This window comes from Lepisma saccharinum, chromosome 2, assembly GCF_977018435.1.
Source record: "Lepisma saccharinum chromosome 2, izLepSacc3.1, whole genome shotgun sequence".
Classification (NCBI taxonomy): domain Eukaryota; kingdom Metazoa; phylum Arthropoda; class Insecta; order Zygentoma; family Lepismatidae; genus Lepisma; species Lepisma saccharinum.
The window spans coordinates 176,279,092-176,305,630 of record NC_139230.1 but is presented as its reverse complement, the minus strand read 5'-3'; the positions used below and the strand labels follow the sequence as shown (position 1 = coordinate 176,305,630).

Below are 26,539 nucleotides of genomic sequence, written 5' to 3'. Positions count from 1 at the left end.
GACATTTGGTATTTCCAATCCCTTGTGACACTCAAATCTGGGGAATACTAGATTTCAGTCAGTTCAACATCAACAAAGGCGTAGGGAAAGCCAAAGGTGCATAAAAAAAGCTGTAGTAAGCAAAAAATGCAGAATAGTCATTTTTAGACATGCTTAAGCAAAATAGATGCTAACCCTCAAAATAGGCATTTATAGGCACTATAAAAATGAGTTTTTAGACTAGAAACACCATGAAACTAACTTTTAACATTAGAGCCTATGTTTTACTACAAAATAATAAAATGGGCAAAAATCCGCACCCTAGTCATCAGCAATGCAAGCTGTATGTATCATGCTTTCAAAATATGAAACAATTTTTTTGAGTACTGTAAGTTAAAACCTTGCTCTCTATTGCTCCCCATCCTGTACAGGGTCAAATATCCTATGCCAAACTTTTCTCTGAAAGACATTGAGCATGTTTTCATCTGTTTTTGACATAGTCCACGTCTCCACAGCATATGGCAAGACAGAGTGAGCTAATGCCTTATATAATGTTATTTTTGTAATAAGAGTAAGAGCATGAGATCTAAAATGCTCCTTCGGTCCAAAACAAGAGTTATTTGCTGCTGCTGCTATGTGTTGTGTAATTTCAGAAGTGGTATTGTATGTGTTTGTTAGCAAAGAATCCATGTAGACAAAGCTATTCACTCTTTCAAACTTAGAATTACTACCTCCAATACTTCCATTCTGAAGGGGGATTCCAGTTACCATATACAGTGGACTATTCTTAATTTTATCTCTAAAGAGACATGAGAAAGTTTGAATTTTTCAAAATTCGAATTAACAAAACCATACATTATTAATTAAAATCAGTGAAACAAAGTACTGTACAACAGTATAAACAAAAATAATTAACATGCAGTAGACCTTTTGTGTGTGGTCCTATAGTGAAAGCCAGAAACAATTCCTCTCACAGTAATAATTAAGCTATCAGTAAATGGAAAACATGTTTAAGTAATTACACTGTATTAACACACAAACTTATCTTCATGACACCTCTTTCCACTTCACTTAGAACTTTTATTTAACCCATCCGCATACCATTTAAATGCCAATTTTTTTGCTATGAAATACCATTTAAATTTGACCATATCCCATGATGGTTATGAAGGGGAATAGAAAAATTCTAAGATGTAACAGTGTTATGAATCTACAATCATGCAATATTGTGTTCAAATTTGTTTAGTAGTGTATTGGAGGAAATCAAGAATGCAGGGTAACCACTGACAGTGGATTCCCAAAATATCTATTGCAGTGTTTGAGTACTTGAATTTCCAGGAAGATGACTACAAGAGACCATTCTGTGAGGAAATGATTACTTTGTTGGAATTTTTTGGAAAAGAAAATAAATAACAAAGAAATTAAAATACATTTCTTTCAAAAATTATCACATGCCAAGTAAAACCACATATCTGTAATGGAGCAAAATAACCAGTAAGAGAGCTTTCAAACCAAAGCAATGGGTTACAAACTGAACGTGTCATTTGTTGCTCGAACTAGGCTGTTTCATTAGTGGTGTTTATCATGTCACTTCAGTCTGTTGTTGAATTCTTGCTTGTAGAATGGGAAAATATGTCATTTTCAGCTACGGAACAGCATTGAGGTTACACATGCTAAATATTTGAAGGATACTGTTGAAATTTTAATTCAAAATAGATACAAAATCATTAGATTGCAGCATTACATATCAAGTTTTTCTTGAAATATTCATCGATTCACTTATTCTTGCTTTGACAATTTTGTTCGTTGAAGTACTGATTGTGTTGAAAGAAAAAGTTCTTCAGAATAAACATATATTTGAAACATGTTTATATACTTTAATGATCTAATGCAAATTTTTCTATCTAAACTTTAAATTCTTCCTTCTCCAGGTTAGATCCATCTTGCTGCGAGGTTTCGACCAGGAAATGGCGAACAAAATCGGGAAGAACATGGAGGATAATGGTGTTAAATTTATTCGTGAACATGTTCCCGTGAGAATTGACAAGATTGTGGATGGGAAACCAGGCCTATTAAGGGTTAGTTTGCTATGGATTATATAATATGCCTGTCACTGATACTGCAGTGTGATTTTCCCTTTAAGTTACTGTCTTTAACTGGGCATTTTACTTTTTTAATTTCAATTGTTGAGGTTTCTGAAAGTGGTTATTTATCAAGTGTTTTCATTTTATTTTTATTTTTTTATTTTTAAGTGGAATTAATGCTTGTTCAGGACCATCTCTTGTCGTCATCATGAAGATGTCCTGGACTGAATTCCTGGTTTGTAACCTTGACAGTTAAAAAGTGCACCAGTGAACCAATTTGTATGTGTATCAGATCTTGAGGCATTTGTGACCAGTGTGCAGAGGTAAAACCTTGTTTCTGGTGTCTTTTGTTGAGAATACATAGAAATTTGATTGATTACATTTACTTTTGATGGAAACTTAGCTTCTTTTATTTCTGTATAGGTTACTGGAAAAGCACGCAATGGAGATGAGAAGGTTGTTGGAGATTACAACACAGTTATATTTGCTGTTGGTCGAACGCCATGCACAACAGAAATGGGACTAAAAAACATTGGAGTGACACTGAATCCAAAGTAAGTTATGATTTATGAACTAAATAAGTTAGGTTTGCTGAGGAACCTGTCAGAAATTTGAGAAAAACAATTATTATAATTCACAACAATACCATCAGTAAATTAGATGTAATAATAAAAGGTAAAATTAATAGTGATTCATTACTTCTCTTAACCACAATTTTCTTCTCTATTATTGTTACTATTATTTTGACACTTGGAAGTAGTAGGATATCAAAAATAGTAGAACCTGAAAATAGTTACCCTCTCCCCTGTGCATTGCACTGTACCATGAAGATGCTTGGAGTGTGTAGAGCTGGGGCTCCACACATATTTCATCTCTTGTCATAATAGAGGTGATATTGCAACCCACCTTAACCCCCCAGTATCTGCTGATGTGGCTGGATAAACCCCAGAGCTGCCAGAACATCAATGGAAAATTCCTCTCTAATATCACTCATTCATGGAATGAAACATAGGTCTACTGCATGGCAATCAAAGCCCTACTCACTAGACCACTGCAGCTCCTGTTGGATGTTGAAGCTTCATGAAATGTTTTAAAGTTAAACAATTACAAAGTTTGTATGTTGAAACAAGTTCTGTGGGATTTATCTTGTCATGCACTGTGCTAGGTGTGGTATAATAATAAAACAGAATAAATATGAACCTTGCAGGTCTGTTATAATCCCCCTATATACTTATACAGTGTGTCCGTAAAGTCATGGTGCACTTTTTACCGGTCACAGGAAAGCAACAAAACAAGATAGAAATGTGAAATCTTCACCAAATAAAAGGAAAACTCTCCAAGTTTCCGTACTATGATGCGCAAGCGTGTGCGCACACAGGTGATGACGCAACACCACGAACTGCACAGCGGCGGATCAGCCCTCGCCCACACCAGTCGAGATGTGGACAGTACAGAGGAAAGTCCAGTGTGTTCTGTGGCTTGCGAAGTTCGAATCCGTGAGCAAAGTGCAACGTGAATATCGTCGCGTGTACAACGAAGCGCCTCTGTACAGTCCACATCTAGACTGGTGTGGGCGAGGGCTGATCCGCTGCTGCGCAGTTCGTGGTGTTGCGTCATCACCTGTGTGCGCATACACTTGCGCATCATAGTACGGAAACTTGGAGAGTTTTCCTTTTATTTGGTGAAGATTTCACATTTCTATCTTGTTTTGTTGCTTTCCTGTGACCGGTCAAAAGTGCACCATGACTTTACGGACACACTGTACTGTGGATGGCAATCATATTGAGAGAATTCATGATGATGTGATTTGTGAATAAGTAAATATCAATGAAATCTTATGTAATTAAACAAAATACTGTTTTTCTTTTTAACCACTTGCTCGTTAGGAATGCCTGATAATTCTCTACAGTTATTTTTTTCTCCTCAATCCACCTTTAAAATCTTAAATGCCGCAGTTGACTTTACCCAATGTAGGTTACAATGTTATGCATGTTTTCAGCACAAACTTTAAAATTAGGTAAGATTTTATATAACAACTAGCTGATTACCCGCATTGCCTGGGTATTTATTTATCCAAATCTTGTATTAGAGAGGAAACTAATGAATTCTAACTATAGTGTAAAATGTAACTAATTTTAAATGTGATCGTGAATGTCACCAATTAGCTTAGCGACTCCGAAAACTATGGATTCGACACTAATCTAGGTCATTTGTGGCATTTTATTTTTCACCCCCCCATGCCAATAGCAGATGAACTTGGAGTTGAGCTGCATTGGGAGTGTCACGAAAACTCTGGATTCCATTCGCAACACAGCCTGAATGTTAGACAACCTGAGAATCACTATCGGTGTGCTTATTGCATAGAGTCACGGATGTCTGTTTGTGCAGAATTTAATGTTGGTGGTTCTCGATTATTTTTACATGTCACCCCTTCCCACCCCGCCTCTAGTGGTGCCAGGTGTGTCTTACCCCACAGTATTTATTTCCAGATTGCAAGTTATACGTGTACCAAGTTTGGTTGAAATTGCTCCAGGCATTCGAGTTATTGCTGAACAAACACACACACACATATACACGCACATTTTTTTATATATAGAGATTTCGATCTCTGTAACTTCGAATGCTAGAGTTACAAATTTTAGATAATTTTTTTCTGTGCAAGTTAGTCTACAAGCCTATGGTTGAAGATACTCAATTTTCATTTATCAAGTAGAAGAAGAAGACAACATTTTTAAAATCTTATTTTATTTATTTATTTATTTATTTTCTAAATTTGAAATTTGTCAGACCCCCATGTGGGCAATGTTGGGACGTGGGGGTTCAAAATGGTACCTACATATTGCCTGATACGTGTTCCATTCTCATGGCAAGAATTTTGCACTTGTTGCTGATACTTTTGCAGGAAAATTAATCTTATGTAGAAACCATGCTTTTTTCAGCGGGATATCTCCTCCACCCCATAAATGTACCCAGACTCAAATTAAACTTTACTACCAGGATGCCTCAAGGCTCATTTTGCACTCAAAACATGTCTAAAACATTACTGGAGTCAGTTTGTTCCAAAAGTTTAAAGAAAATTTTACATGTATACCAGGGTGAGTCAAAAAGTTCATTCGTTTTTGCACATGGACAATGAAACTGGAGACAAGGCATGCCATTGGACTTATTAGGCAAAGTATAGGCCATTCTGTTGTATGGTCTTCTACCAACGTTCCGTGAGAGCCATGATCCCACGACCATATCATTTGGCTGGTTTCGAGCCAACAACTCTTGCATGCATTTCCACAGCATCCAATGTGTTGAACTGTCATCCTTGCAGGAAATGTGCAAGAGTGAAACAAATGGTATTCGGATGGTGCGAGATCAGGGATGTACAGGGGGATGAGGCAACACTTCAATTACCTCCAAGTCCTGCAGTTTCTGGGTAACAATTTGTGACAGGTGACATGGGGTGTTATCAATTCTGACATCAATGTTGAGTATTTCTGGAGCATAGCATCATGGACCTGCTGCAGTTGTACAGGATAAAGGTTCCCATTGACAGCACGACAGTCTGGTAAGAGTTCCCAGAACACTGGACCATCAATATTCCACCATATGCACATGACCTTTCTTTCAAACCATCCCCCTTTGAACAAGTAGCATTGCTTCTTTCCATGGCCCAAGGTGCTCGCTTGGCTTTCCAGGTTTTTTCTCCAGCTTCACTGTTTCCGACGTGAAAAAACAAATGAACTTTTGACTCAACCTGGTATATCACATCCTGGCATTGCATTTTGGGAGGGAAAAGGAGAAAAGTGGAGAGTAGTGCATGAACAGTGGAAAGGGCTACTCTGAAGGGAACAAAGCAGAATAGTTTTTTAACACAGTGAAGTGTATGTAGTTGAATAGTTTTAGTCAATTATAAATAAATGTTGCTTGATAATTTTTCATGTCTTTTCTTTAACAGACTTGTACAAACTTTTTGACCCATGTTTACTGTTCCCATGGGCGAACTACTTGATATGATAACTGTAATTTGTGAGAACTTAATACACATGAAAGAAAGACTTCTAATGTGTGATTATTGAGAATTCATTTGTTTGAAAGTGTCATGGATGGTTAACCACTGAAGTGACATAACTTATTTAAATACCTGGAACATGTTCTTGTATGACACAATGACATTGTCTTTGTATCTCTGTTTTTTTAAAAAAAGTAGTGCATTGAACTTGTTTGAACAGTGTATAGCCATAAGTCCTAAACAAATTAGTAAAATGGTTAAGAAATTTTGAAACTAAATAAGTTTCCTGTTCAGAGCCTATGCAGTGTTTAGCACACACTCGTGAGGTAAAAATTAAGTTGGAGAATTGGACACAATTGACCTGGTGCTCCCAGTTGCCAGAGCAAACAGACACAAAAATGTAAGTTAAACTAAAATAACTTTTTGGGATCTAGAAGCTAAACGTGGACTGGACTCTTGGAAAATTTGTCATGTGGTTGGCATGTATTGCTTGCACACCATAAGCAGTTTCATGTAGCTAGTTCAGCTGTGTCTTTCCCTAGACCAATCTTGAGGATCTGAAAGCATAGATGGGTCATTTAGATTGGGTACCTTCTCTCCATTATTACAACATGCCATGAAGGCATTTGAAAGGGGGGGAGGGGAGAGGTTTTCTCACAATCCTACTCTTGGTCATTTGTGGAGGTGATGTTATAAGCACCATGATCTGGCTCCCCTTACCCCACAGGTGTATTTATTAGAGGCTGGATGAACTCCAGGGCTGCTACATGCAGGTAAATTGCTGAAAAGATTCCTACCCACCCCAGAAATCAAGCTTGATCTTCCACTTAGCAATCAGATGCCTTACTGACTCACTGTGGTTCTTTTTTGATTTGGTTAACATAGCTTAATGTTAACATAATTCCTGGAGATTTCTTTTATGAAAAAAAATGCTACATCACATGCACATAAGTTGATGTAAATTGCACAAAATTATTATGAAAAATTACTGTACCCAAACATAGTTTTCTTGTAAGACTCTGATGCTGTGTTCTTATTTAGATTGTTATCTGGACATTAATGGCTGACACACATGCCTTTTGCTTTTACAGTAATATGAAAATAGTCTGTGATGAAAAGGATCAAACTTCTGTCAATAATATTTTTGCTCTTGGCGATGTGAGTGATGGTAAACCGGAATTAACTCCCAGTGCAATCCAAGCAGGAAAGCTACTAGCCAGGGTATGTATAACTAATTATATTAGAGTAGAAAAAGGTAGTGTGTTGAAATGTATAAGGGGAATGTCAGTAAATAGGTTACAAATTATTACTGAAAGCATACTATGTGAGGTAGGAACCTGGGAACATGTATTCCCTCACACAATTTCAATTATCATTGACACACATACATGTTTAACTGCCATTGTAATTAAGGCTGCTATAATATTCCTTTTCTTGTAAACAGTGTACAAATATTGTTTTTGTTCACATAATTGACAATATTGTAATGGATTACCAGCAATACATGTTCATATTTTAGTTGCTTACATGTGTAATACCAGGGTGGCTACTCGCTGGGAATTCCAGGAATTCCACATGAATTATAGGCTCCAGGAATTTTCTCTGTAGACATGAAAAATTGCAGCTTTTATTAATCCAAGTCTCATTGAATTTGTATATATTTATAAATGCCCTGAGGCATGTTTTTCACAGTTTAGCTTTCATATTTATCGAGGAAGGAATATAAAGCTGTGTGGAAAATTAAACCGAATTCTCTCAACTATTTACTTTGTTATTGTACTTTGCAGAACAATCTATCTGCAGACTGAATATTATTGCAAGATATCTTGAAATTGATTAGTTAATTTTGAGTTTGGAATTCTTAATACAATTAACATTTTTTTGTAATTAGTATAGCCCGTAACATTTGTGACTTGTGTTTGTAGATGTAATTTGAGTCTCAGTATATGAAATGGCATATGTAAACTCTGCACCTTAAATTAAATATTTTAAATATATATACCTAAAGCCACATATTTACTGTAAATAAAAGATCAAGCTATCAGTACAAAAACTGGAGTATTTCAGGATTAAAAGCGATATATAAAATGGCATATCAGTGTTAAAATGGTGAATAAAACCCTAAATTAATTTCAAAACTGTTTGTTACACAAAATTAATATTTCACTTCTAATAGCACATTTATATAGTTATCAGAGTATTAAGTTTATTTCTGTATAAGAGAGTAAATGTTTGCTTCTAAAATATTTAGTGGAATTTATCAATTTTCCATGATTTGCATAACTCTCAGGATAATTCAGACCTCAGAAGGTATCGCATCGGTAAATAAACCTAAATTTTAATGTTTAAGAGTTTATTTCACATTTTGCAGTTCATTTCGCATCATTTCGTAACAAAACATGGTAGCAAAATGCATCTGAAACCTTTCAAAAACATGAAAAATTAATACTACAATGTGTTATTTCACATTTGTGAACAAAATATGCATGCCCCTACATATACCGTTTAATTACAATTTTTGGATACATTGAAATCACACAGACCCTTTGTATTGTTAATATATTTGTGTGTGTGGTGAGGTAGTAATACATATGGTTCACATAGAGAAAACATCTGTTTATAACCTTGAATTTTTTCTTGGTCCTACAGTGGCCACATATTCTAGTTATTGTACTGAATCTACAAGATTGCACATGCTTATTTATTTTACATGCCATTATTTCAGAGGCTTTATGGAAACAGTGAGCTTCTCATGGACTATGAAAATGTTCCCACTACGATATTCACTCCACTAGAGTATGGCTGTGTTGGTTTATCGGAAGATACTGCAATAGAAAGATATGGGGAAGATAATGTTGAAGTATACCATAAGTATTTTATGCCACTGGAATTTGAACTACCTGCCAGGGAGAAAAATAAGTGCTTCGCTAAACTAGTGTGCTTGAAGTCTCAGAACGTAAGTATCTGATTTATTGTTAACTGCCCAGAATTTGCATTAATTTAACAATGTATTCAATTTTTTTTTTGTTCTTTTAAGTGTAGTAAACAAAATAAGTCCAATGAGGAAAATATATTGTATAGGTTATCTTTTGTTTAAATATGGACATTGTATTTGCAAAATATACATACTTGAAATAATGAATAGTGTTGCCAATATGGGACTAGAAAGAAGTCTCAGATTTGAATCCTGGTTTTGACATGGCTGTAGTATTGTTTTTCCTGTCATATCACAATTCATCCTCATCACAAGTAACCCAAGGTATAGATAGATAAGGAATGCAAAATAACAAGAAATTGAAACACACAAAGAAAGCAAATGATGTCTAAATATTCTTCTCTTGAAAATGTCAACATACGGGATATCTTAGTTGTAGCCAATGTTTGAATTTACACACAAGAGAACTGAATATGTGGGCCACTAACATATGGGGGAAAATATTGTTAATTTGATGTTTAATTGTGTAGAGTGCATTCAATTTGAAATTTTTGATAAAATAGAATTTATAGTGCATTACTGTGTGGATATATCTAGCATGTATAAGTTATAGTGACATCAGCTATACCTTTGTTTTCACAAGTTTCAATTTAAACAAAATAGCACAGTGGCAATACTTAGTAGAAAGTGAAAATTCAAAAACTGTAAATGCACAACTAGTTTAATTTAATGGACAAGCAGTAAATATCAATGCAATTGCATGTGGACTCAAGTTGCATTTGATATCTTTGAGAGATTATTGCTGTTGCATGGACTCGCAGCTCTGCTAATTCTCCACTATGGCTACTTCTCAGCTCAACAGATACCTCTTCCATCAGACTTACACAATGAGAAGATGATCACCCGAACTTCATGTATACACCAAAGAATACTTAGAATAAATAATGTATTTTGATTCTCAGATTCATAAAAACTTAAAGCTATACCCTCTACATTTTACTATAGACATTGTGTGGTTTCATTCTTATTTACAGAAGGTAAAGTTTGCTTAACTATAGGGTTGTATCCGTGGCCATGGACCTGATTACACCAGACACATGTAACCAATTACTTGCTTGTGTACTCCATAACACTGTAATTGGTGTTGAAATATGGACTAGTGAAGAAGTTTACAACAGTGACACGTATGAGTGTTGGTTAGATGATGAGTAGTCACAAGTGAAATTTTATTCTGTTGTGTAGTTTACTGAAATGCTGGAATGCATAGGTATTCGGTGACCCTGAGGAATGCCACCTTTAGTTCTGCTTGCAAATTGTCTGATGCCTATCTGCCTTCTTACTATATTAATGATTAAAGATTGTGGTGCATGAAATTGTGAAGAAACGGTGCAATTTTTAATGTTCTGCAAATAATTACATCCCCAATGATGAAATATACATGAGTTTTATTCATAACGTAATGCAAAATGTGTGCTTTTCCACGAAGTAAGTGCCTTTTGGTGAATTGATGCAAAATATCATCAAATTAAGTAGGAATCATGCAAAAACTGGCAGTCGAGGCTGCATGTTTGCACTACCAATTTGTGATAAAACATTTGCCTAAAGGTATCTACCATTTGCTGTTGAAAGACATTCAATCTTCGATCACATCAGGAAGACACCTCAAATTGTGATTTCTCATGCACATAAGTGTGATTTCTCATGTTCATAGTCTTGTTGCGGAAACTTAGCTCATTGCCATGCCTGTCTAGCAGCATTTATTTTATCCTTGTAATTTCTTCACAGCTGTCAGTTACATTAAACAATGATTTTGAGATTAGTCTGTTCCTGCACAGCAAGATAAGAAGACCTTGGAGAATGAATCGCACACCCAAAATCTAAAGGAACCCTGTGGCTCTGTCTTGTCTTCTTAAGTCAGCTACATTGCAATTGGACAGTTGTAAACAATACACTTTCCTGGCACTGTCGTGGCAGCTGACATGTCTATGCAATTTTTCCTTGGACATTTAGGGTGATGTGCTTTACCTTTCTATTGGAAGTCTGTGCAAACACCTTTCTTACGAATTGCAATTGTTGCCACTGTCAGGTGAATGTGAAGGATGCGATCAAAGATATATATATCCACAGCAAAACTCACAAGTGTGGTTAAGTCAAATTAATCAATTTTTAACCAATTAAGAGCAATTACAGTTGAAATCTGGATACACCAATATTTTGTTGCAAAAAGCCAATGGAGCACCAAGACCTGCCAAGCAAGTTTTCTTTTGGCCAGAACATTGAGTCATATCAATGCAGTTTTCTGGTTTTTGAGGTCCGAGTCTGATGTTATTTCAAGTAACATCCAATTGTCCTCACAATGCTAGGTCAATGCTGAGATTTTGAATGCCCCCCCCCCACCCCCCCAGGAATCTAACCTTAAACTGCTTGCACCACAGTGGAGACCACCAACTACTATGTTACACATAAGCTCTAATTGCATAACTTCTCATTTATTTCTTGTATAATTCCATGCAGTTAACAATTCTAAGGAAAAGCAAGCTGAGCTAATCACGTTAACCCTACCTTTCATCTTTGTGTACAGAAGGGAAAACCATGTACCCAACTGAATTGTCATTCTCCAACTTTAAAAAACAACACAAAAAGTGCATGATAGGTAGATTTCAGTCTGAAGCGACAAACGAGGAGACAGATGTGTCACTGTGAACCTCAGTAATCAATGCAACCTTCGAACCGAAGTTGCATGTGTCGCTTGTATGTTGCTTGGACTTTTCTATTTTCTAAATATGGTGCATTGTGTCACCTCGGTCTGTTATTTGTGCATGGCCAGTGAATGTTTTGCTTTAGACTGAAGGAACCCATGTCGCTTTGGTGTGAAATCTCCATATTACCTGCTGCTCAGACTGTGAATGGAGTCAACTTAGTCTGTTCGAGCATGCGTAATGAATGTTTTTCTTTAGGGAGCTTTCAGATCAAAGTGACAGACGAGGTGGAGGCAATGTGTGTCACTTAATTTCCCAGCTCTTGTTCACACACCTGAATAGCATCTGCTTCAAAACCTTTTGAGTGTATATTTGTGGATGGTACAATAGAATATTTCTTTCTTTCAGGAAAAGGTTGTTGGTTTCCATGTACTTGGCCCCAATGCAGGTGAAATTACTCAGGGATTTGCACTTGGTGTCAAATTAGGAGCCACAAAAGCTGACTTCGACAATACTGTTGGCATTCATCCTACATGTGCGGAGGTAAGTGTGCAGTTACTCCCCATTATACTACTGGGCAGATTTACGCTATTAATATTTGTCCTCAGATTGAACCTAAGCTCCTGGTTCTGAAAATAAAAATTCAAGTTGTTGTCAGCCCTTTCATAATTTACTCAAACTTTATATTGTGCAAGGCACGTAACAATTTTGAATATTGCTGCTTTCTTCTGTTGTATGCTAAATAACCATTGTAGAAAGTCATGTTACAAGTACTTGGATAATTCACAAAATAAAAATAGCAACACTATTAAGCCTTGTTTCCATTTTTAATAAAACTCAAAATGCTTACCAAGGCAGAATTTATTGTAAAATAACACACTATAAATGTAAAGTTTTCACCCTCTAATAGGGTCTTCTTCGGACAAAGATTCACACTAAAAGCATTAAAAGCATTTTAGTGTAAATATTTGTCTGAAGAAGACCCTATAAGAGGGTAAAAATGTTACGTTTATAGTGTGTTATTGTACAATAAATTCTGCCTTGCTCAGCATTTTGAGTGTTTATTAAAGATAGCAATACTAAGGCAGTAGTGTTGCCACTAACCAAAAGTTGGTTACAGAATTGGCATTATGAAAATTAGGTACGTGAATACCACAAAAGACCACTCTGAGAGAACCTTATCCTTGCCAGAATTCCTTGGAAAAATTAAAAAAGAACATACTCATTGCCTAGAATATACACACCTGGTATTTCAGTATATATTCCTAATGTATAGAGGTATACATATTTAGTTTTTGATGAAAACCCGAAATGTGAAATTGCACAGTTTGAAAGGTTTGATGTGCATTTTCCTGCCATGTTCTGTAATGAAATGATGTGAATTGAATTGCAAAATGCAAAATAAACCCTTTAACACAAAATTTAGAGTTTATTAACCGACACAACACTTTTGAAGTTATCATGCGAGTTTTAAATCATGGAAAATTTATTAATTGTGCTGTGAATATTCGAGAAGCAAAAATGGACTATTTTACACAGGAATAAACTAATTACTCGGATAAATACATAAATATTCCATTATGAGGGAAATGTTTCTTCTGTGCAATAAATGTAGTTTTTAAATGAAATTTATGGTTTTATTCACCATTTTAACAACAAATTTTTTATACCGCTTTTGATACTGCAATGTGCCCAGTTTTTGTACCAAAATCTTGTTTTATTCACCATAAATATGTGCCTTTACATATACCAGGTGGGCCATAAGTCAGTTGTCAAAAATGCATTTGGTGCAATAACAATAAACACCACACAACAAACAATCAATGTCACAGAGAACCTCACACGGGACTCCAATAACTGCTAGTGTCGACTGACTTATGGGTAATACGCACTAGTCAAGTTCACAACTGACTTCCACTACACTATGCAAAACAAAGTCTAACGATTGCTAGTGACAACTGACTTATGGCCCACCCAATATACAATTCCAACAGTTATTTATTTTGTGTTGAAAGGCTGGAAAATATGAACAAATTTAAAAATGCGAGAGAACTGTGGTGAATGGCCAAATATTAAGGTAAGAAAAATTTAGGGATGGGTTAATATGCAATTTTTGGCCAATACCAATATAAAATTTACCGATATTCGACCGATCTGATATACAATCCCAAATGTTACATGTAGAACCTGAATAGTTCATTGACTTGCTTAATAAATGTCTGTTTTGAGGATGCTGCAGTGCAAAAGAAGTTGTATATTTAGACATTTATTTTTTTTGTAAAGTAAGACTTTGAGATTATCCATAAAAATTATAACAAAATGGCAGAATTTTGCACTAAATTATAAGATATTTATAGTAGTATCGGATTAGTAAAATAATCTGTAATGATACTGATAAACGAATACACTGATATGCCTATATTGGCCGATACCGACTCCTTTTGCTACTTTGAGCCATCGTAGAAAAACGTAACACTTCAATATGCAAGAAGCGAGTGGTTTCGATTCCTACCAATTTCATATTTCTCATCCTCGTCGTCACTATTTGCCGAAAGTGACAAACTCAATCTAATTCAATCAAGAAGAACTCTTAATCTTGTGGTGATTGTCCCAAGTTAAATGAAGATTCTGAAGAGTGGCATCTCATGGAAATGAGTGAAGCAGGTTTTTAGCTCGTCATACACAGAAGATATGAACCAGAGAAGATGGAAGAAGGATATATCCGTCAAACCTATTGCTGAAAGCAAGTTGTCATGTTGGATATATTGAATGTAGCAACTTGCTAAAGGAAATCCTAAATGGAATTTTGGTAATTCATGGGTCATTCGATGTCAAATCAACAAGGTAGTCAACCTTGATTCATTTGAAAATTCAAGCACTTTAGATAGAAAAACACCATGGTTTTACTACCACTATTGTAAATTGTTGTATTTTCAAGAACTTGCCCCTCTTTATATTTTTTGCTATGTGTATGGGACCACACTTTTGAATCATCCTTGATTACTAATAACTGGAAACTTAAACATCAGCTTCATGTACATTAATTCAAGCAATATTGTTTATATTGTTTAGACCTTTACTTTTGAATTATGGGAATTTGTCTATCAAAGTGTGTTATCAATTTACCTAACCTACCATTCTCTACCCTAACATAACTCTGGATCCCATTTACATTTTTTTTTAGTTATTTAGTAATAGTGTATGTATTACACTTTTTTTTAATTAAAAGACCCATTTTTAAGGAAATGGCTTCCAAAATTTTCTTCACACCACTTTCAATTGTATTTTACCCTGACATACGCATGTTGTGTGAAAGATCCTTTCATGAGTCTTCCAATGACGTCTGAATCAGTTCTACAAGTGTTTTGATTGCTGAAATATTGCAATTTAAAATTAACAAGATGTTGAAAAAAATGGTCAAGATCACACATTTTGCACCCCTGTAATTTCGGAAATACAAAAAATATGGATCTCCAAATTCACATAGTTTTCTACCTCAGGTGGCCCTTTCAGAATGCCAAATTTCAAATGAATCAAAATATGTGAGGTTGAAAAGGGGCCCTTCCTCGATTGATTTGACATGGAATGGCCCTCATTTAAATGTGTATTTACTTACAAGTTAATGTTTTGCTGTGATGAAGTTTTTAAAACATTTTTATTGTTTCAGGCTTTTACCATAATGGATGTTACAAAGTCATCAGGTGCTTCTGCAGCCCTGGAATCATGCTGAGGTTAAGGTCTGCTGTTAATTTGTAAATAGCTTAATTGTCTGCTGGGTTGATTCATCGTCTCTTCCCTAATTATTTGCAGAAATAGATATTTTTTTAAAAATCTCAAATTTCAGCCTGGTAAGACATGGAGCTTATTTATATTGACAGCAGTGCTGATGGCAGTTAATGGTTTTTGTGCAGTTCCATCTAGGCATGTATGATGGCTTGTTTCAAACCCAAAATTTGGGAGAGCAATGCCGGATGAATTAACCTAACATTGTCATTGTCAACACTAGTATTTTGAACATTTAATTTTCTTGTTATATTTGCGGCTCTTAATGTTGATGCTGCATTTGAAGGTTAAAATTTTAATATAATATTTGAAGGCCTAAATTTTAATATAATATTTGAAGGCCTAAATTTTAATATAATATTTGAAGGTCTAAATTTTCACGTTATATTTGAAGGTTACGTTTGAGGCTTTAGTTTAGTTAATGTGAGATCTTGCATTTCATTTTGTGCTTAATAACCAATTTTTAATATAAGCTCTCAATATAACTTTTCTTTCGTTAAGCATCATATAAAATATTTGGTTCACACCAAATTGTCTAAAGCCATGTGTTGGTTGTAGCGGTAGTGCAACCATTGTTTTTGATTACAGCAAGATTTCATGATGAGAAAAATTGTTAGTGTTATAATTACATGAGCATGTACTCACGATTTCCAAAATAAAGATAAAATATAGATAATAAATAAAGATCTCTAGTTGTAATTTTTTAAGTTGTTAAAAAGTTCCATTTCTATACAATAATTCTGTTTTTAATTTTTTTTCTATTAAAAAGAACTATAAAATACTTGATTTTCAAAGTTAATATTGAAGGTTTTAAAAGTTCAAAGTTAAGGTTCACTCTGAATTATCCAAACTATTGCACATGAAAAATATTGCCATGTGTGGGGTTGTAGCAGTACTGCAACCATGGTTTTTGATTGTGGCAGGATTTCATGGAGAGAGAAATTGAGTTGTTAGTTCCATTTTTATTCAATAAATACATATATAAAATTATAGTGTGTACATTATTTCTGTAAAAGTATAAAACACTGTATTTACTCATGTATAATGCATACTTTTTCCCAAAATATGTACCCCAAAAACTGTGATGCATATTATGATGGAATAATTTGGACAGGCAACATGAAACTATGTATGTGTTCACTGTCACCATGTGTGTATGTCAACAGGTTCAAATACAAATTACCAAGTTGGATTTCTTTAATGATAATAATAAGAAAAACAAAACTCTGTAAAATTAAAATGGCTATTTCCAATGATTCTTCACTTTGTATCAGTATTTTGAGGCATCAAGAAAAGCGGCACTGTTCTTTTGGAATCTGAGCATGCACTTTAAAAACCAGGGTGTGCATTATACACGTATTCACATTATACACGTATTCACATTATACATCGGTAAATACAGTATTGAATTTATGTTGGTCATTGAACCCTATAAGCCTAATCTGCATAAGTGGCATTTTTTCCGTTCCGTATCCCTGAGTTAAATGTATTTTCTTGTAAAAAGTGCTATAGGTCTGACCCAACTTCTGAGTTTTGAGATCAAGTGTGAAGATTATGGTGAAGAGTGACAGTTTCGCATCAGGTATGAATTTATTTCAGTATTGTCAGAATAGGCACTGCTATTTGAAAAAAGTACCAGACAAGAAAGTGAATTTCTCAAAACTTGTAACAAAGAGTTTTCTGTGATTGACAGTCATATCTGCCTGATTGCTGCATATTTAAATAGCTGGCGCTTTCCTTCCTCCCATGATGTGGAGACCACTGTGAGAACATTGCGAGTTTCATTTATAACTTCGGTTTCTATCAGTGGCATACTGATTTTAATTCTCAAATGTGCTTGGATTTTAGTTTTTATTAATAGAATACTAATTTTTGTTTTCTACTGTATTTTGTTCTTAATAAGGCATTCATCTCCAAAATATTTTTTATTTCACTGTCTTTGAAATTACTTTATTTTTGTTTAAAGAACTTATGGCCCCATATTAACCCTGGTTTACCTGTGCTGTATAAGAAACTTACTTACCTGAGTGTGGGGCCTCACATGCCCACATTTTTTTTTCTCACTAAAATTCAAGAAACAATTTTGTTATTGTTTGTTGTTTACACAAGTGCAGTTATTTATTAATTATAATAATTACATAAATTGCCATCACTAATATAAATAAGACAATTATTGCAAGAGTCACACACACATTTTATCATTCACTAAAAGTCTCAATACCATATTATTTTTTCATCTATGCATTTTTGTTCATATAGGTGCAGCTATATATTAATTATAATAATTACAAAACTTATCATTACCAACCAATTGTACACTGTCACTCTGGCATTAGTGTCTTGAATATCTTGTCCAGTGGAGGTGCTAGATAGGTCTGCATATGAATTTTGCCTCCTTATGTACATTATATATTTTTTTTAACAAAAGGAATACAAAAATATTGTGAAAAACCTACGGAACAGTGTAAATTATTTTCAATTTTTTAATATAAATTTTCAGTGAAAAATCAAAGTACTAAATGTGGTGGGCCTGACAGCCCCCCTCGGGTAAGCTAGGATTAAGAGAAGGGTGCAAGTAGCCTCAGTGCCATAATTCTTTAATAAACAAACCTGCTCAACCACTACTTACATTAACATTTATTGTTAGTTTAAGACACTAGGAGGTTGATTGTTTAATTTTATGAAACAAAGGCAGGAGGTATTATCATTTATGGTTGTTAGATGAAGCTTTTTTTATATATACTGTAGATATATGCCCATATCAATGCTGGAAAAAAGTTAATCCCCCTCTATTATGCTTGTCATCCAAAAATTTATATTTGGGCCCATTCAACATTAAATAAACTCTGAATGGCATGATAAATAGTGGATACTTTTCTGTAAATTAAAGGGCTCTGGTGACATTTTTGTCATTATTGAATTAAAAAGTAAAAAGGAGTTTCAAATGGGTAAAGGTACCCCTGTGCATGTGTGCACATGTCATGAAGGCATATGGGGTGATGTGGAGGTAAGAGCTCCACATATTCTTGATCTCTGCCATAGTTGGGATGATGTGATCAGCATCATGCCTTTACCCCCAGGTACTCCATTCTACAAGGCTGGGTGGCCCTCAGCCATGCAGAAAGAGGGAAATAACTGGAAAATTTCCTGCTCCAGATCACCTGCCCCAGGATTCGAACCGGTGTCATCTGTGCTGTGGCCAGATGTTCAACCCACTGAGCTACAGTGGCTCTTCAAAGTAAAAGGAGCCATGCTTAAATTTTTGTGTGTAATTGCCATATTATGGAATTTGCCTTTGATTCATAGAAGGCTTCAGAAATTGGTAAACACAACACTAAAACAATTCATCCACAGTGTACCTTCAAATTACTTTTCTACATAATAAAGGTTTCACCGAATGCAAAATTCAGGCGATATCATATATAAGGATTATTATTGTTATTGAGAAAGCAGTAGTTTTGGCTGTACTCGGTTTCTCAGTGCAAGAGTATGTGTTCAAGTATTTGTGTACCAGTATAGCTCATATTCGGAAACACTCGTTCAGTGTTTTCATATTGAAGTTCTGAAAAATGTATTGTCCCCATCCTAAACAATTTAAGAGTTCTAACAATGGTGGCATATGTTTTGCACAAAGATTGTATCGCAGTGCAATGTTTCTTTTTCAACTTGTTGCAGAGTATTATATTGAAAGGGAATAGTAAACTTGGTTTTTTAATAATCGAAGTGTTTTGTGTTACGAAAAAAAAAAGAATAAAAAAGATTCAGAAAGGATTCTGGAGCTTGTGGCGAGCAGTTTTGAGCAAGAGGCAGTGGAGACAAGAGGCCTTGCTTTTGGGGGGAAGGTCTAGATAGGGACAGGATTAACCTCGCGTAAAAGAGTTAGTGTCTCGCATAATTAATTGTCATAAGTGACAGGTGATTCGAACATTACTTTGATAGTGTTTCCACATTTGAAGCGACCATTTTTACCATAAGTGTGCTGGAATTGTGATTTCTTCAGGGAACGTTGATCTAATTTATTGAAGGGTGAGAAGTTCTCTTTGGAAAATGAGTGTTCACGAATTGGATGTGGTAAGCATTGATGTACTGTCTGCGAGGTAAGCACACTTTTATTTTGTTATGAAGATAGTAGGAAATCATTACTTACATGGTCTCATTAGTACCATGGATAGAACTTCAAGGAATTTCAAGATATAAAAGAACATCAAGCTACAGATAATAGTAATACTTTTGAAATCAATTCTTCCGAATATCTCATTTGAACTAAAGACATTAATGCAAAGCAAAAGAAGATTTAATTTTCATCAATATACAAGAATATACTTACTGCTACCCTGTAAAGAGCATGTAATATTTTATTTACTGAAAACATAACTTTTTTAAAGTTACTGGCGAGAGCTAAATATTAAGGGTTAAGGATCCTAATATACGCTGCCCTCCAGAAATTAAGCAACAAGAAAATGTGAGGTAAAAGAGAAAACAGTTGGAGAAAAGAGAAGAAGAGAGGTGGGCATGCTGAAAGAAAGCAACGAATGCGTTAGGGATCATATCCCTTATTAGTGTCAGACAACGGTCACTTTCGTTACAAATAAAATATGTACACCCTCCGGCCTTGTGTTTGTTTCTATTGGATGATCACCTTTTGTTGCTTAATTTATGGAGAGCAGTGTATATAGTGAAAATTTAAGTAATTAAATGGTAAACTTTAATCTTCAATTTACATATGACCATTATGTATTTGAGTTATAACTAAGTTTTCGGATACAAATATTAGGACGTAAATATTAGTGCGTCAATCAAGTTCTTGATTTGAGGTTTAGTCATTAATAAAATATTACATTTCATATTGTTTATTATATCCAAATGTAGTGATTCAGTCAACAAGAAATTCTTTTGTCTAGTTGCACCAAGAAAAAGTACTATGTTAAATATTTCATTTTAGTCAGAGGTCAATGCAGCACTTTGCGTTACTTGACGGTTATTTGGCAAGCATGTGTATTTCTTAAGGCCAATACAGAATGTCAGCAATTTTTCTACTTGACTTCCAAAACCAGAATGTAAGTACAATGATGAGATTCCGTGCCTTAACAAATATGATGCTTGGGGTAACTTACATTCTTAGGACCGTCATAAAGGCAATGACAAAAATATCTCGCACAATATTTTACCCTCGAGCCTTGAAACTAGAACACTGCTTACATATATTAAGTGTGCTTCATTATTTGAATGTGGGGCTAGGCATTATGGTAAAATTTATTACAAAATAGTATGAAATTATTGTGGTTACAAACATTGCTTTTGAAGGATGGCGATCCACATGATTGTTGTCATATTGATGCTGTGGTTAATCTAATACTTTCTCAGAGAGCTCAACATGTGTGCGGTCTCTAGTCCAACAAGATTCTTATTACCGTATTTACTCATCTATAATGCACACTTTTTTCCAAATTTTTTTGCCCCCAAAACTGGTGCGCATTATGCACAGAATAATTCAGACAGCCAACATGAAACTGTTCAGGGTCGTTCCATGATTTTGGGACACTTGCATTGATTTTTCATGTTTAAGGAACCCTGTCATGTTATATATATTGTTGTAAAGCTTAGATCCTTCCGTTTCTGAATATGGAAACAGTATTCCATTTAAGATAATGGCACTAATGTGAAATGCGATTGAAATAAGTTCATCACAAAATGAAGGAACGTTCTGATTTTTATGGTACTTCGGATGAAATAAAACAAGGAAAATTATAATAAAAATTAAAATGTATTACTGGCCAAATAATATGACATACATGGAGTGTGTAAATTCCTTAATGGAAGAAATCTTGTGCTGCTTACTACTATAATGTAATTGTACCATTACAGAATAAATAAGGTGGTTAAAGAGTGAAAACTTTGGGATGCTAAACACAATGGAGGGAGAGGGGGAGGTGGCATCAGTTGGAGACTTATTGTTCACACAGGATATTTTCCTCTTGCTCCACATAGCAACAGGTGACTCATTAAATAAGTGTGATGTCACTCACTCTTGATCAGCATAGCAAAAGCTTTACGACCTACAACTAAGAAAGCCATTTCTTGAACCTGGATTGTATTGCGCATTATATAAGAGATATAATTTTTTGTCACATTTACCCATCAAACACTATGTTGTGCACTATACACGTGTAAATATGGTACTTCTTTTTCTGACCCTACCCCCTTTTCTAATCAGTAGTTTCTTGCTCCAGATCTAAATAGGACATTTCATGGCTACCCTAGTGAAATAAAGTTCACGTTACAGTCAAGTGTTGGACAGGCACCTGCAAATGCCTGAAATTGGCCCACTGTTTTGAACTGTGGAATTCAGTGTTAGAAATCACAAATTAGGGCTGTACAAGGTCTGGATAGAGAGAGAAGGGTACAGTGCATGTACATGTGGATGAATTCTGGATGAATATATGCAAAAACGTATGCCAGAGATGTGCTTTACAGGCAGCTAACATTTGTCCTGTGAACACATGAAGTTTGCTATGTCCAGCCAAATATTTTTTATTCCCCATTTATACTTAAAACTTGATCTGCCACACTTTCCTGTACACATATCTTTGTCAATAACATGGATAGTTTCTTGTTGGCTCATGAGACACCTTCGTATCGTATTTACTTTGTGAGGTATTCACATAAGCCGATCTGAGCAGGACATTTCAGAACATAAAGAGACTTAAGAATCAATTTAGAATACATCTTCCACATAAGAAGACTTAAGAATCAATTTAGAATACAACTTCCACACAAAACAAACTCTCACAAGACAGGTTATGCAGTGTTGCCAAACCACATTAATGCAAAAGAGCTAGGGGCCTTTAACCCACTGTACCCTTCCTCCTTGAGAATTATGTTGAATATTTAATCGACATATTTCAATGTGTTATGTAATATAAATTTGGTTCCAGTATGCGGAAAACTAGTAACAGATATTTGATCACAAAGTATGTTCAGCGTAAGTAAAAACCTGCTATTTCTGAGTACTTTCACCACTTTTATTAGTAAAAACAATTTTTATGCACACGCAAATAGCAAACTAGCATGTTAAAAATAAATATCAGTCCCAAACCTAACCATGTACAATTATATGGAGTATTTCACAATTTTAAGTTACAAGTCGGATGAGGAGGGACCAGGTGTGGTTTTACAAAATCAAGTTGGCTACAGTAATTACCATGTGAAAGAAGCAACCCATTGCTGTCAAAGGCATCCCTACTCTGACAACAGATCCGCAGCAACCAACTGTGCATTAACGCTGGACCTTTGGCCAGTGCCAGGGCAACGCTTTTAGAATTTTCCTTGTCTTTTGAAAAACCACTAGTATATTCCTAAATCTGAAAAATTTCGTATGCTTAGAATTTCTTCTAGAGCATTCTTTATGTGGTTTGATTTCCCAGTTGTCTAGATGTTATCAATAGTTTCATTTCTACATAGGTCTATTAAACTATTGACAACAGCGAAAGCAAACCACACGAAGATCCACGTGAATGCTTAGAAGGACATGAAGACGTACACATTTTGTTTTGCTTATTTTGGGCCTCCCTGATAGCTCTCGCCTTGTAATTTAATAGTCCCAGGTTCAATCCCATGGATTATCATTGCACAATGGTTCAGATACCACTTGAAACTGTAAGGTCAGCTATGGTGCTAAGGTTAGCCTATCTGCATATAAAGTGGACTTAAAACAGGCTTTAACAAACAATTTTTGACTTCTCATTTTGCTCATTTTTAATTCTACGAATCTTTGAAAAATGAAATTTGCTATCCTGTATGTATGCAACCACATGACAAGGATTTACCGTTGTCGGTCGACATTTATTATTGTGTTGGATAGTGAATTGGTACTACTATTCGGATGGATTATGCATGTTCTTTGGTGTAAATGTCCCTTACAAATCCTACAAATTCTTTCTTTTATGAAAACATGTCAAATAGGAATATATGTATATATGTGTGTATTTATGTGTGTGTAGTGATAAATGCATTTTCTGAAGGAAAATGTTAGGATAAGTGACTTCACACTGACAATATCTATGCTTACATGATACTGTTTCCATACCATGCTTTTTAGAATCTTATCTAACTATAAAAGTAAATGTCAGTGGCAACCAAGAAGCTATCATGGGTTCCATACATTCAAAATGAGAAGAGCCATTTTTTGATGACTTTTAGCACTGAAATGAGTCCTCAATGTGCCAAGCGTCACCAAAAAGAGTTGTTCACCTTGTTGTCTACACTGTGTGAAAGTTTACAATGTTGTGTGGCAGCATCCTGTATATTTATTCTCAAGAAAATTACAAGTAACAAAAGTTGCAGTATAATATAAGCCAATTGACAGAATCTCTTAAATTGCATATTTCTTATGCTGTGTATTTTGAAAAAGAAAAGGTCTGTTGACACACCTGTGCAACAAACACTCGGTCAAATTAAATTTGTCAGGCATACACCACACTCGCTAATTGACACCAAAATCAAAGAGAGACATGTAATTATGAACTTAACTAACTAAATTAACTAAACATTGACAGTGGCCAGGTACATCCCATTTGGCTCCTGCTACTGCAGCAACTGAAACCAAGCACTCGCAGAAAACATATCAGATAAACTGGGTACACCAGCGCTCATACTAGTTGCACACAAAAAAACGACAGGAGCCCGAAACCAGCCCAACAGTGAAGAAAGTTCCCAAGTGGATAGTAGCAGGGGCCACTGAAATGAATAGAACCTTTAACAGTAAGTCTCGTGGAAAAACTTAGTAACTGGTTTACATATATTTAAAAATATCAAAGCAAGAAAGACAGAGCACCCAGCAGATTCAGATGTTATTCGGAAGTGGGTTGAGTTTGATTGATTTGGTGTTTTAAGTCCACTTTATGCACAGTAAGCCTAATCGGGACTGGGCCTACAGTTTAAATTGGGATCCAAACCGCTATGTGCCTCCACCGGGTATTGAACCCGCATGGGTTAATGAAGGGGAGGAGAGACAGACATGTGTTAGTGATGAAAGTGAACATGAAAGTGACCACATGACAGAATGTGAATATGGCACTTCTAGTATTACTACGTATTTAGGTGATTGGGGGTGGAATGACTCCCAATCATGCAATTGACATTAACTTTATAATATTACATAATTTAGAGAGTGCAGCAGAAAATTACAGCTGATCTTAGAAGAAATTGTATACAGCCCTGTTTAAATCCAAAGATTTTTGCAATATTTTTCTCAAGGGACGGAACAGATGGAGCACTCAACCTCATTTCCAATGTGATTTCAAAGGTAACACTTGGTTTGCTGCAATCAAGTGCAGGTGCGAGTATGCATATTTCAGTAACACAATGTTTCAACCATTTCAAGCAGCTGCTGAAGGGTCCTAATTTTGAGTTTTCTTTCTGCCTTATGGTGTGCCATTACTTTTGGCATCAACTTTAACTCTGACTCTGAACTTTCCAAATCACAACAGTATGGAGCAGTAAAAGATTGTAGCTTTTTGTGCTTCAGACAGTGGTGGATCCAGAAATTACAGTTTAGAGGGGCAAATTGAAGACTAAAATTGGTAAATGCTGTAAGTGCCACAATAATTCAAACACCGTTTTCCACGTTAAACTGTGAAATGTGCCATGCTTTATAATGTGCTAAACATGAAATGTGGCTGGTAGCCCTCTAAGTAGTTCAAAGGGAATGTAAAGAGGTCACTAGTGTACAGTGATGGAAAAAAGTTCTTCCCCATAAGACTTTAATGGCAGTAAATAATGCCTTAAGGGTAGGCAACACACATTGCACCATTAGGTGATCGGGTGATTCTGTCTGTCTCAAGAGCAACTCTTCTTTCATGCAAAAGCCAACAGGCACAGGAAATGTAGGAAAGTTACGTGACTTTTCAGGTGGAATGTTATTCGTCAGAAAATTGCCTTTTCTCAAGCCAGGTTGCAGAACCGACGAGAGCTACATGTTATATCTCCAAAAATGATTTGCCTAAAAACGTTGAACGAAATGCTAAAACAATCTTTTGCCTTAATTACATAGGCTACTATACTATATGTGCCGCAGTAGCTCAGTCGTTAGGGTGTTTTATTACCATACGAGAGATCTGGGTTAGATCACCGACCTGTTCAAGCTGCTCCTGTGCCCACCCAGCATTGTAAAAATCAAAATCACCGTAACTCTCTACAAAGCCAGAGGATGCAGGTTCAAAACCTGTTCAGGCTTAGATGTAGCATTGCGTTCGTATCATTACCCATCTTCATCATCGCGATTATCACAAGAGGTAAAAATGTGACACAAAATAACCAAAAGAGAAGTTTGGAATCAATCTGAATATTGGTTACATTGGATACGTGGTAGAATTGGCTTAAAAATCACTTCCTGTGATGTAATAGGGTTTTTGATTAGAGACCATTTGTATAATACATATCATCGTTGCGAACAATAAGTAGTTTCACTTTCACCACACTCTTCGGTTGTTTAGAAATCGTAAGGAAGAAGGATCTCTAAATTTCCACTTTCACATGTCAATGAAACTTTAACATAAGTTCAGTGTAGGTCACAAAAGAGATTTTCATATTGTTATGATATCTTTTAAACGTCACGAAATCTAATTCTAATAGAATACGATACTACTCCTTATGTTCCTGTAAATGTTCACCATTAGTCTGGCGAAACAAAATGTAACAAAGATTTCAGTGTTTCCTTGATCAAAGATAAGGTGCCTGCTTGTAGCAAGCAAGCACCAACTGCTTCGATCAGTGACCTTCACTGCCAGAGTCTCACTGCAGGCCTGCACTCGTTCCAGTGTGTGTATAAAACCGGTATTTTATTTCATTCGTTCCAATCCACAGTTATATCAATCTAACATTCTAATATTTTCATAAAATATGTTGTAAACAAGTTGTATACATTATGGTCTTCCATAGTGTTGTTGCCTACTATTTACACGCGGGAGATGGGGGTGTTGTAAACATTTCTGAGCCCAAAGGTCGAGCACGAAGGTAAAGTTGTGTAAGCATTGGAGGCAATAACAAGGTAATAGAAGTT

The 26,539-nt window shown here is 35.4% G+C and overlaps 2 protein-coding genes across 3 annotated transcripts in view; both read left to right on the top strand.

The window, feature by feature from the left end:
• Nucleotides 1-16,464, top strand: part of LOC145984201 (thioredoxin reductase 1, cytoplasmic-like) — a 60,609-nt gene extending 44,145 nt beyond the window's left edge. For both annotated transcript variants that reach the window (XM_083117728.1, XM_083117727.1), the window contains 6 exons: nt 1,911-2,057; nt 2,487-2,617; nt 7,155-7,284; nt 8,789-9,019; nt 12,106-12,240; nt 15,365-16,464. In XM_083117728.1, coding sequence (XP_082973854.1) covers nt 1,911-2,057; nt 2,487-2,617; nt 7,155-7,284; nt 8,789-9,019; nt 12,106-12,240; nt 15,365-15,427 — 837 coding nt within the window. In that variant the 3' untranslated portion in view covers nt 15,428-16,464. The remainder of the gene's footprint in view (nt 1-1,910; nt 2,058-2,486; nt 2,618-7,154; nt 7,285-8,788; nt 9,020-12,105; nt 12,241-15,364) is intronic.
• A 3,063-nt stretch (nt 16,465-19,527) lies between these two features.
• Nucleotides 19,528-26,539, top strand: part of LOC145983765 (thioredoxin reductase 1, cytoplasmic-like) — a gene marked incomplete at its 3' end in the record, with an annotated part of 38,090 nt that continues 31,078 nt past the window's right edge. Inside the window, exon 1 of the mRNA XM_083116815.1 lies at nt 19,528-19,551. Within this exon, the coding sequence (XP_082972941.1) occupies nt 19,528-19,551 (24 nt within the window). The remainder of the gene's footprint in view (nt 19,552-26,539) is intronic.